At 38.5% G+C, this 10,888-nt stretch overlaps 3 protein-coding genes across 7 annotated transcripts; 1 reads left to right on the top strand and 2 right to left on the bottom strand.

Annotated features, from left to right (window-relative positions):
• The first annotated feature begins 53 nt into the window (after positions 1-53).
• Positions 54-5,650, top strand: proser3 (proline and serine rich 3). Its single transcript, XM_008432403.3, has 13 exons — positions 54-443; positions 515-626; positions 942-1,192; positions 1,825-1,973; positions 2,099-2,160; positions 3,035-3,120; positions 3,195-3,328; positions 3,465-3,682; positions 3,780-4,294; positions 4,559-4,703; positions 4,998-5,157; positions 5,287-5,368; positions 5,520-5,650. The coding sequence occupies exons 1-13, from the start codon at positions 433-435 to the stop codon at positions 5,569-5,571; spliced, it is 1,977 nt and encodes a 658-aa protein (XP_008430625.1). The 5' UTR covers positions 54-432; the 3' UTR covers positions 5,572-5,650.
• A 149-nt stretch (positions 5,651-5,799) lies between these two features.
• On the bottom strand, positions 5,800-7,575 carry hspb6 (heat shock protein, alpha-crystallin-related, b6). The gene is made up of 4 exons (XM_008432405.3): positions 7,427-7,575; positions 7,200-7,348; positions 6,751-6,873; positions 5,800-6,150 (listed from the first exon to the last, which is right to left on the bottom strand). The coding sequence occupies exons 2-4, from the start codon at positions 7,344-7,346 to the stop codon at positions 5,992-5,994; spliced, it is 429 nt and encodes a 142-aa protein (XP_008430627.1). The 5' UTR covers positions 7,347-7,348; positions 7,427-7,575; the 3' UTR covers positions 5,800-5,991.
• A 1,203-nt stretch (positions 7,576-8,778) lies between these two features.
• On the bottom strand, positions 8,779-10,888 carry psenen (presenilin enhancer, gamma-secretase subunit). Of its 5 annotated transcripts, none has more exons than XM_017309374.2 (5): positions 10,845-10,888; positions 10,764-10,808; positions 10,343-10,424; positions 10,039-10,143; positions 8,779-9,247 (listed from the first exon to the last, which is right to left on the bottom strand). In XM_017309374.2, the coding sequence occupies exons 3-5, from the start codon at positions 10,401-10,403 to the stop codon at positions 9,108-9,110; spliced, it is 306 nt and encodes a 101-aa protein (XP_017164863.1). In that variant the 5' UTR covers positions 10,404-10,424; positions 10,764-10,808; positions 10,845-10,888; the 3' UTR covers positions 8,779-9,107. The 5 variants fall into 5 exon arrangements, with proteins under 5 accessions (XP_017164863.1, XP_017164864.1, XP_008430631.1 ...); XM_017309375.2 differs by having other exon boundaries at positions 10,768-10,808; XM_008432409.3 differs by having other exon boundaries at positions 10,343-10,421; positions 10,768-10,808; positions 10,845-10,862.

The raw sequence follows: 10,888 nt of genomic DNA, 5'->3' as shown, positions 1-10,888 counted from the left end.
CCGCGCGCTGCCGGTCTCCAATCACCCGATTGGTGCCTGTCTAAACAATGTATCATCTGTAATTGGACAAATCATACGTCAGTCATTTTCTACTCGTCGTCTATTGGCTGGTGAGTGAACAAAAGTAGAAGTAAACATATCTTGTGCTTCTGTCGACAGACTCGAGAGCTTCTGACAGTTTTTAAAAAAAGACTGTTTTTAAGTGATGTATTTTTGTTTAAGATTAGATTTTAGGTTAAGCAGGTCTCTCACGTGCTGTGTGTAGTTACATTAGCTATTTCGTTCCACCTTGCGTTTGCTTCCATGGTAACTATTGAAGACAAGGTCAGACAAGCCCTGAAAAAGTGGCTTGTCAAGATGCAAATTAATATTTTTCATACTGACGTCAATTTGTGTTAGTGTTAAACTAAACTGTGACATCTTGAAGTTGCTATGAAATCCAGGTAAGAAGCAATGGGCACATTTGGACTTTTGTGATTAGAAATTATAGTAAGTAAAATGTGTTGTATTTTAGCGGACCACTGTTTACGAGGCAGAATCCATTCCCACCTGTATCCACGGTGAAGACGAGGGCTCACTACCACCCATCACTCAAGAAGTCCCTGTCAAAAAAGGAGAAGAAAATTGTATGTTTAAAATGCAGTTATTAATATATACACAATTAATTTGCAAACTGGACCTTAAAATCCCTCCATCTCATCATTTGCAGCTCCTCCTGCATTATTTTATTGTGGAGAACTTCATCTTTTGCTCGCTCAGTAGGGGTTTGATCTTATGTTGTCATCCGCAAGGCTGCCAATTTTGTTGATTTGGATGATACACCAAATTCGACTGTTGTGTTCTAATTAAGATGGAATTAAATGGAATTTAATTTATCTCTAATTGACTTGATCTACTAATGCAATGTCTCACTTTTTTGGTCTTTTTTTTTCTTTTTACAGACTCTAAGTCCTGTTCGTTTGCATCAGACCTCTAATAGTCCACCTCGCTCTCTAAACCGGGAAAGCCAACAGCTGTATGAAAATCATGATTTTCCTGCCAGTGATGGACAACATGTATTTACCGAGATCTGGCCCTCTACCGAATGTGGATCCTCTGCTGACGTCCCTGAAATGTTGCCAGACAAACTCTCTACAAAATTAGAGACATCCACAGTTCCATCTGGCGTGAAGGAGGATTCTGTACTCGCAAAGTATGTTTCCCATTGTTTTCCTAATTACAGTGCCTTGCAGATGTTTTCATAGTTCTCAAATTTTTCACATTTTTCATGTCATTACCACAAATTTCAGTGTATTTTGTCTGAACTTATGTGCTAGACTTGCACAAATTAGATCTTAACTGTGAGGTGTGAGACAAAGGGTTTACAGATAAAAATCAAGAAAGAGTGGCATTTCCTAATTACACAGAAATATGTAGAACCATGTTTTCCTGCAATAACAGCTGCAGGTCCTTTGACATATTTCTCTAACAGCTTTGTACAAATAGTGACAGATCTTTTCCTTGTTCATCTTTGGAAATGGCTCAGTCAAATTGGATGGAGAGTCGGGTCTTTGTCTTGTGGAAGGTGAATGTTCACACCTGTTTCAAAATCTTCTACATCCTCTAACAGACTATTTTCCTGACTTGCTCAACATTTAGCACAATCCATCTCACTGTCAATTAAAATCTGAAGCTTCCTTATCTCTGCTGAAGGAGCATCCCCATTGAAGTTTGTGGTGATAATGTGACAAAATGCTCAAGGACTATGAATACTTGTCCAACTCGCTGTAAGTATATATACATGTATATTTTTGCTTTGGGAAGTACTAATATGTATTGTTACAGATACATAGAACGTTTTCGTCGTGGTCGGCCTCAGAGCCGAGCGGAGCGCCAACAGATGGCTTCTACTGTTGGGGGAGAACGGCTCCCGTTTTGGTGGATGACCCATTCATCAGTCCCCAGTTCAAACCCAGCTAAATCACTAGACAAAGGTACACTCTCTGTTGGTGTACTTATGTGGATAAATCATGAACTTATGAATTTTGCTTTCTTTCTCTAACAAACAAACATAATATACATTTCTTTTCAATGAATGGATGCTCCCTGTCCCTGAAAGACGGCCATGATTCTACCGCTGACAGTCTAGATGAACAGCCTCAACATGACATGTTCTTCAATGTGAGTGCATTAATAAGTTTACTCAAATTAAACACTGTGAAGCCAGATTCGCCTAACCATCTGGACAGGAAAAAACAGGTGTACTGCAGACTGTAATGATCTAATTACAATTAGAAACAGACTAATCAGTTTTTTTTGTCCTGACCAACACAGATTTCTGCTTTTCACTGAGGTCTGACCTACCAATTTGAATATTGATCTGTTCTGATTTTCCTTTTCTAAAAACCACAGCACATAACATAACAAAAACATGTTTTAATAGAGTTCGTAGTTTTGAATAAAACACAAAAGAAAGAAATTAAAATGTCCCTATTCAGGAATATAATTTTTTTTTCTAAACAAAACAGAGCATCAAGTTGCATGTTATTTATTTGCCTTTAAATACCAAAAAATGGTGGGTGTTAGTTTTGATGCCTTTTAATGAATAATAAAAAAAATTCAGCATTTGACCTGCAGGATCACTGATTAGAATCAATAAAAGGGAAATTTGTCTGAATTTCATCTCCCTCCTGTTGGTCTCTTCATCAATATTATATTGAGTGTCTAGATTTGTTGGTAAGCTAGTTGTGCCCTGGAAACTCTCTTCCTTTAATATAAGTAAATGATTACATGCACACCCTTCTGTTCTATTTTAAAACATCTCATAGTTGTAGATGCTTTAGGTGCTACTATTAATAATTAAATACACACTTCAGCCTTCTGTTGTCAAATGTATCCTTTCCAAAACTGATTTCAAAAATTACCAGGACATTTCTTAGAAAGCCAGATAATTTGCTTCCTCAGATTTATCATTTAGTTTTTCCTAAAGTGCTGTATTGTATTAGTATTCACTCACTCTGTTGTTTGGGGCTAAACAGCTTCCTTTGTTCCCCAGGTTGGGTCTGACTGCTCTCAGGGGGAATATGATGATACAGATTTAATAAACCTTCAAGAAAGAGCAAGCAGACTTCTACTGAGGGGGTGTGTAGTGCATTAACTAGCCGATAAGTGGTTAGTCTTCTTGAGTTGAAATAAAACTGTTATCTTCCCAACAGCGAATGTAGTCCGAGTGACGGGTCCATTCCTGTTAGCTCAGATGGCCTAGGATGCTCCGATTTCTCCTCTCCAGTCAGCGTGGACGAGCCAGTGCGGCAGCCTTTGATTCCCAGTTTGACGAAGTCAACTACTGGTGAGGCAAATAACGTGAAATACATCTTTGAATGCAGCCATTAATTTCCTGTTTTTCCTGTCGTTGATGCAAGAAACCGTACCCTGTCTTGTGTTTGTTACTACAAACATTACGACTGTGCTTTTTGTCTTTACAGCAGTGATCGGTCCAGACCCAGCTGCTGCTGCTGCCTTCTCTCAGAAATCTGTCATGGCCACCATGACACCTCCCACTCGCCCAGAGGACGATATTTTGTTCCAGTGGCGATTACGGAGGAAGATGGAGCAGGCTAGAGGGTGGTCCCGGTCCATGAAGCAGTCAGGGCTTCATGATTCTGCTTTCAGCTGGCAAGCCCCCAGTTTGGTCCATGCATCAGTAAGTGGAGACGCTTATGATGCTGGATTGTAAAAGTGTATATTTGTTTTATGTCAAACACAAAATAGCATGATTATAATCCTTGTTCTATCTGCAGCAACAACTGAGCTCCCAGCCTCCACGCTTCTCAGAAAGCGACGCTCATCCACACATGAAGGCTTCCCAAGCAGAAACCACTGAGGCCCACAGACGAGGTGCTCCAGCTCCAAGTCCTCCACGCTTCCTTCCTGCTGGTGTTCCCCCTTCTTCTTTGATGTCTCAGACCCAGACTCTTTCCCATACTCCTACTCACATGCACTTACTCTGCAATGTCCTTCCCTGCCCCAACCAGCCAACTCTTGCTAATGATGAGCAAAGCGTTTCACAGAAGCCACTTGAGCCCCAAACCAAAGCTGTCCACAGAGAAACCCAAGTCTCAGAAAGCTTATTGAGAACCAGCAGTGATGGGCCTATCAAAGAGTGTTTGCCAGCCTCACGGCATGCATCCTCTGGACAAGGAGATGGTCCTAGTCAGCAAAACATACTCCATAAGAACAAGAAGAAGAAACTGGTGACAAAAGAGTCAGACCAGAAGACAGCCCCTCCCTCCAGGCACCAGAGGAAAGCTGTGAGGTGATGCATTGAAATATGAACAAGTTATTGTAGCTGTAGCTCAGTAAACCTGAATATCCTCTAAAATTTCAATTATTACTGCAATTATGCTCTTAAAGTCAAGCTCATATATATTAAGTTAAACTGTTTTTAAAAGTTTCAATATAACATAAGTTTCACTTTTTGATTGATTTACTGAAATTAATCAGCTTTTCACAGATATTCTAATGCATTTATTATTGTTTTAGCTGGTTAACATGTTTGCTGTGATTGCTGTTCTATCAGGGGTTCTTCATATTCGAGCAATCCAAAAAACACAGCATCAGTAAAAGAGCAGCATCATCATAATGAAGGCAAGGCGGTTCCAAAGGAAAGCTGCACTGGCGGTCATGGGCCTCCGTCCTCTCCAGTTCACACCGCCTTAGGACAGGTGAGTAAATGTGCACGCTGAGCGTTATTCTAATTCTTACTAAAATACAATCTCAGTTCAAGTTCTGCTTTTACCCACATGCATACTTGCCTCTCTTGAAAATGGGTAGACAGGGTGCATATTTACGGTCGGAGCACCTATATCACTCACCAGTCAATGATAAATTTGCACACGAGTACACATTTCAATATGTTCAGTGTAAAAAAAAATATATATAAAAATCTTGTGATTTTGTGTAATAACACTACAACTTGCAATCTGAATCAAGCATTGTACTTGGTGGACTTTTAACAGGTAGTTTCAGAGGTTTTGTTCCCTACGGTGGCTCAGAAGACTCCAGTTTCATCCGTTTCTACTCCTAAAAACATCTCCTCACCTTCAGGGTCCCCCGTTCCTTTAAATGTTACACAGAACTCCCTGGAGGTCATTTCACAGCTGCTTCAAGAGGCTGAAGGTAATCCCGTGGCTTGATCGCAGTCCAGCCAATAATTAAGAAATATTTATACTCCAATACTGCTTTGCAATTCTTGCATATGCTTGTAGTATCAACTTTTTCTTTCTGTACATCTGTATTTTGTGTCAGATTCTGATGGAAAAGAGTTTGAAGATGACCCTCTGTTGCAAGTCCTTCGCCAACAGAGAAAATGGGTGAAAGATCAGATAAGGTAGATTTAGATAAAGCTATAATTTAATCAGTTTGCATTTTTTTATGGCCTTATATTTCTGACCTGATCTTATTTTTGACACTTTTGGATTTTTTATTAGATTCATTCATAAAATCAACACTGTGAAGATGTTTCCTCTTTCTTCTTTCAGAGAGGTGGACGTCAGGCTGAATGAATACCAGGAAGGACAAGCAGTGGCTTGAACAAATCACAGTTGTTGTTGTTGTTGGTTTTTTTTTGGTGTTTTATATTGAAATAAAGTTTATTTATATGATATTTCAACATACAGTTTGGAATACATCTATATGCATTAATTACAATCACAATATAGTGCATTTACAAATGTTGCTCAAAGGTATAGCAGCTTCAACAGTGAGTTAGGAATATTTACAAAGACGTGTTCGTTGAAATACTGCGGACGGTCGATGAGCAACAGTGGGGGAGAACTTTATATACAAACCACAAAGAGCGGGGAATATCAGAACAGTGCCAGGAGCAAAACAAAACAGACGGGTGTTTCGGTATGCTGTGTGCTGCTGGGAGTAAATCTGCTTTGTATCCCAGTGTTTACAAAGGCCGCTGTTTTATTTTCTTATATGGCGAAGACGAGAGAGGCCTCTGTGTTAAGTCAGGCATCTGGTGCCTTCGATCTGCAGCATTGGGGCTGATATGATGAGAACGCCTTCAGGAGAGACGGCTGACTCCAGCGCCATGATGTTCACGCCCTTTGGGATTCGGTAGCGGCGGTTAAACTGCAGCGTTGTAAAGCCGTGGCCCTCCTTCTGCCAGGAGACAGTTAAATACAAGCTTAAAGAATAAATCAGTCATTTTTAAGTTTTGTTTTGGCTAGAAGATTACACCAGGGCTCCCAATACACTCTTAAAAAGACAACCCAAAAACATGGTAATGTAAAAGGATTTTCAGTTTAGTATTTTTTCAGGTCTGGTAAGAGGGATTGGGGGAGTAAAAATGTAGGAAAATGTGTTTTTTACAGACATTATGCTACATCCCATCTGTAAAAAGGTTGTCTTGGCTACCTTTCCTCCTAGCATCCTTCTGTCCTTCATATTTTACCATTTTCCTCTATCCTTCCTCTTTATTCACTGTTTTCCTTCTTTATCTTCTCTCGTGCTTCCTTTCAACTTTTACTTTCTTTTTTTTAGCATTTCTTTGTTCCTTCATCCATCTATTTGCTTTCTACCTTTTTCTTTCCTGCATTATCATTCATTCGTTACCTCATTTCTTTCTTTGTGTTATTTAAAGAAGGATCTTGTGAAGAATGAGTGCAAACCGCATTTTCTTATTAGGTGCACCAGTGAATGTCCTTTATCCCATACAGTCAAAATGAGATTAAAAATATGCGTTCCTCTTGGTAAACAGACCTTCTGCTCTTTGTGTTGTCCTTGCACTTCTACAAAGTCCCCCACAACTTTGACCAGCAGGTCCTCAGGGTTGAAATGCTTCACATCTACTTGAACTGTAAATCCGATCTCATCACAGTAGACCTGTCAACACAAGTTGAAATAATGTATGTTTTTGAAGAGGGTATTGATTATTGTAAATACACAAAAAAATACATACTTCCTTCGATGAATTTTGTGTGAATTTGATGTATTTGAACATGCATGATGTAAACAAAAGAGAAAGATTTCTTTGAGGGCATTTAACCGATTCAGTCTTCTGTGCTTAATGAAGAGAAATACAAGATGTGTTTAATTCAAACTAAGATTTGATTTCAAGATTAGCAGTACATTGTTTTGGTAACATTTTATGCTTGTCTGAAGTGTTATTACTTGGCTCTTTTTAACTCTAGGTTTAAGAAATGGCCTACCTCTGCAGAGCTGACACTATCAGTCTCTGGAATCAGTAATGATGGCGACCAGTTATAATAGCCATGAGACCCGTTCAGCCGAGGAGGTAAAACCTTCTCCCATGGAATACCACCAGTTGTCACAGAGGGAGGCACAATAAAATCCATACCTAATAAGAAAAAAACATTGAATAGAACAATCAAGAGTTTCATGGAGTGCAATAAATGCTCAGTGAAGAGCAGCTTACCTTCGCTTATGTATTCTCTGATCAAACAAGCGAGCAAGAAGAGAAATGCCAGCCCCTGCTGTTGCGTTCCCACTTATCCTGAGTAGGAGGAACGATCTGTCCGATTCCAGTTTTCCTTCTCTGACCGTGCTGAACGTGACTGACTGTCACAGGCTCTTTTATACTGCAGTTGCATAATGACTTGTGCATTCATACTGAGGCACCTTGCCTCTGTCACATTCCAGACCGTGTACCCTTGGGGGTCCAGTCCACCCGCAGATGGATATGTGTTTTGGGAATGACACAGCTGCTGCTGGCTTATTGTCAATTAAAGTGTTTGTTACAGCCCTCCTTTATTGTGTCGATGACATGAATATAAACTTGTTACCAGTGTGTACACATCAGAACAACTGTGGGATAAGTTGGTTGTTGGGGAGGATCCTTCTAAAAATAAGTTCAAAAGAAGAGTGGGTCCCAGACACATGTAGAAGCATGCGTTCTGTACCTGACACATCATCAATCATCTGTTGTATAACAGGATGGGCAGTATTAAGTTCATCAAGTGTCTTGAAAAATACTAAAAACACATTTCCAGGAACATCCTAAAAGCTGCTAAGTGCGTATAGTGAAGATATATGGTCATTTAAATGTCTTGGATAAATAAGCAGTGCAGCACAGTAAAATAAAATGCTTCCACAACCCGGTTTCATTGGGTGGCACATCATATGTTGATCCTCACTGTTCTTCACACATGTAGCAGTTATGTGCACATATTCTCCCAGCTAGCCATGCTAAACCTGGCACCTAAGCTTTGACTGTGACTAAAAGTGGCCCTGATTATGCTATGACTCATACAGGATGATGGCCAAGAGGGGACATTTGGAGGGATTAAGTTATTGAGTTTCATAACAGGCGCCACTGGTTGTCTGGACTCAGAGAGACATATTAGCAATAAGGAAAAATAAAACATAGGCTCATAGATGCAGAAAGGTAAGACACCTGCCTTCTCTAAAAAGCCCATTTTGGAGATATACCTTTAGATTTTCAAAGTCACAGCTCTGATGCAACTTTGTATCTCTTGCAGCATAAAAACTTGAATTGATGACTTTATATCTCATAACTGAAAATTATATTTTATTTCAATTATGATTCAAAGTTGACGTTTTGACACTGCATCTCACCAATGACTGACAGTAAAAATCAAAATGACATTGAAACTCATTCTCAAAGTCAAATTTACTATTTTTTTCCCGCATAGTTGTGACTTTGGAGTAACTATGTCCCACAATCCCTTTTTTACTTATTTAAAGTTGTGGCTTTTATAGAAGAGAGTGACAAACCCACCTTAAAATTTACACACAATTTAAAAGACATTATAGATTAAGAGTATTTATTGGTCAGAAAGTAAAAATCACCATGAGTGCACAAGGTAATTTTAGCAATATTTTAGAAAAAGAAAAAAAAATAGCAGTGGAATCAAATTATTTGTCTCACCTAAACAAATCTTAATGCACATCCACTGACAACACATTGTTAGCTTGTACTAAAAAGAAAACAAAAGGCTCGAAACTAAAAACATACAGAAATTTGAGTTCTACAGTATCAACATTTTATAAGTAATACATGTCACAAAAAGACTGAATTGTTTTTGCTTTATTAAAGAGAAAACTCTTTGTTCCAGGATGGTCGGCGGTCAAACGTCTCAAGGGGTGCCCAGTGGAATTGTGAACGAAAGGTAATCTCCCACTTCCCCCCACTGTGCTCTGAAGTGTTGGTAAATTGTGATCCATGTCGTCAGTACTGTGACCCAAAACAACAAACCCAGTGCTGATCGCTTCACATCTGGAGAAGAAAATGAGAAAGTATTTTAACTTAAAACTTGTATTATATATTATTTACCCAGGGCACTTTTTGACATTGAGGCAGAAAAACGGAGAGAGAGCTTTTAAGATCGATTACTCTGACCACCAGTCCATGCATGATTAAAAAAAAAGGCAAGAAACTATCATCAGTGGACTATCATCGGTAAAAGGTATGCATGTTTCTACCAGTGAGTCTGGTAGTAATTCATTTAAATAAACCAAGCCTTATTTAGGGTTGTTATTTACGAAATAAAAATCTAATGATTTTCTTTGTACGCTCTATGCAAAGTCACAAGTTGACAAAAATAAAACAACATTTATCCTCATATTAGGACCAATAGTAATGTTTATTTGAAAAAAACAAAAACAAATACTGAACATATTTTTGTTCCATAGAATATTCCGTTACTGCTTTTAATGGTGATATTATGATTTACTGTAACAAACAGAACACTGAGGCTGTTTGCACTGCTTAGAGATATAGATCTGGCATTAAATGTTGAACATTTCATATTAAGCTTTTTTGGGATCTTTTTTGAGAGGCTTCAACGTGAATCTATAATTATGTAGCGGTCTTAATTTTGAACATAGATGGTTGACCTTAAATATCATTCAAAAGTTGTTTCAATATTCTTTTAGGTTATTTTTTTGGTTTTAAGAAATAACCCATTGTAAAATTTTGCTAAAATACCTAGCAAATGAGGTTTTACGCATTTAACTAAATTCTAGTTCATTTTAATTACTCTGCACCAAAATGTACACGAAACTTACATGTTTTAATTTGAGTCTGTTCAGTGTAGGGCGGCTTCATAAAGGCTTCCTTAAAAAACCAGACAACGTTTACAAGCCACAGGAAAGGAAGAAGCGCAAAACCACCTGAAAACACAAAGAAAACACAAGTATTTAAAGGTTTAGGAAACCAAATCATGCTGACACCAACATATTACTCCTGGACTTAATATGTAAGCCACCCTTCCCGTTTCCATTTTTGGGCTCCATAACGGAGATTATAGCAGTTACAGATGCGAAAAATTGACAAGTAAAGCTGCTTGCATTCCTTTCAAATATTTCTTACCCAAGTAATATTTTCTACAAAGAGTGAGTTTCTCTTCGTTGGGAAGTCGTTCCAGGTTCATGGTAAACGCACAGTGGCCCTGCTGAAGGAAGAAACAAAGTTCCAGGGAGATGTTTAGTTAGCTCCACTTTGGTATAGCTAATAGACCTAAAACGTGAGAAAACGGAAAATAGCGATATTAGGTACGTTTAAAAGATGACTAACCACTGAATTAGCAAACAAACCAGCTTTATCAAAGACCTTGTTTAGAAATGTACTAAACCACTGTCAGGTGACTTGAAATAGCCTCAAGCAAAGTTAGCATTTTGCTAACAGCAACGCCACCCTCGAAAAAATGGCCGTAATCCACTGTTGGCAACGTCTTTTAAATCACGTTAGACATACATTAACAATATTTTTTTACAATAACGTCATGGCATACCTACAGTCTTCAAGGATAACTCTTGAAAATGAGAACCGAGTAAATTTTTTTTTTTTTTTTTTTTTTGAGAACCGAGTAAATAAACACTTCCTTAATCCCCTCTTCTTCGTTGTTTTCCTGGTCAC

The sequence above is a fragment of the Poecilia reticulata genome, chromosome 16, assembly GCF_904066995.2.
Source record: "Poecilia reticulata chromosome 16, P_reticulata-male-v2, whole genome shotgun sequence".
NCBI classification, from domain to species: domain Eukaryota; kingdom Metazoa; phylum Chordata; class Actinopteri; order Cyprinodontiformes; family Poeciliidae; genus Poecilia; species Poecilia reticulata.
This window is presented reverse-complemented; position numbering and strand designations above follow the sequence as displayed.

Coding starts and splice junctions, on each gene's coding strand:
- proser3 (XM_008432403.3), top strand. Junction 627..941: donor CAAAAAAGGAGAAGAAAATT/GTATGTTTAAAA, acceptor TTCTTTTTACAG/ACTCTAAGTCCTGTTCGTTT. Junction 2,161..3,034: donor AACATGACATGTTCTTCAAT/GTGAGTGCATTA, acceptor TTTGTTCCCCAG/GTTGGGTCTGACTGCTCTCA.
- hspb6 (XM_008432405.3), bottom strand. CDS start 7,346: ATGGATTTTATTGTGCCTCCCTCTGTGACAACTGGTGGTATTCCATGG. Junction 6,874..7,199: donor ATAGTGTCAGCTCTGCAGAG/GTAGGCCATTTC, acceptor TTGTGTTGACAG/GTCTACTGTGATGAGATCGG. Junction 6,151..6,750: donor GACAACACAAAGAGCAGAAG/GTCTGTTTACCA, acceptor GTCTCCTGGCAG/AAGGAGGGCCACGGCTTTAC.
- psenen (XM_017309374.2), bottom strand. CDS start 10,403: ATGAACCTGGAACGACTTCCCAACGAAGAGAAACTCACTCTTTGTAGA. Junction 10,144..10,342: donor TTGTAGAAAATATTACTTGG/GTAAGAAATATT, acceptor TTGTGTTTTCAG/GTGGTTTTGCGCTTCTTCCT. Junction 9,248..10,038: donor ACAGACTCAAATTAAAACAT/GTAAGTTTCGTG, acceptor TTTCTTCTCCAG/ATGTGAAGCGATCAGCACTG.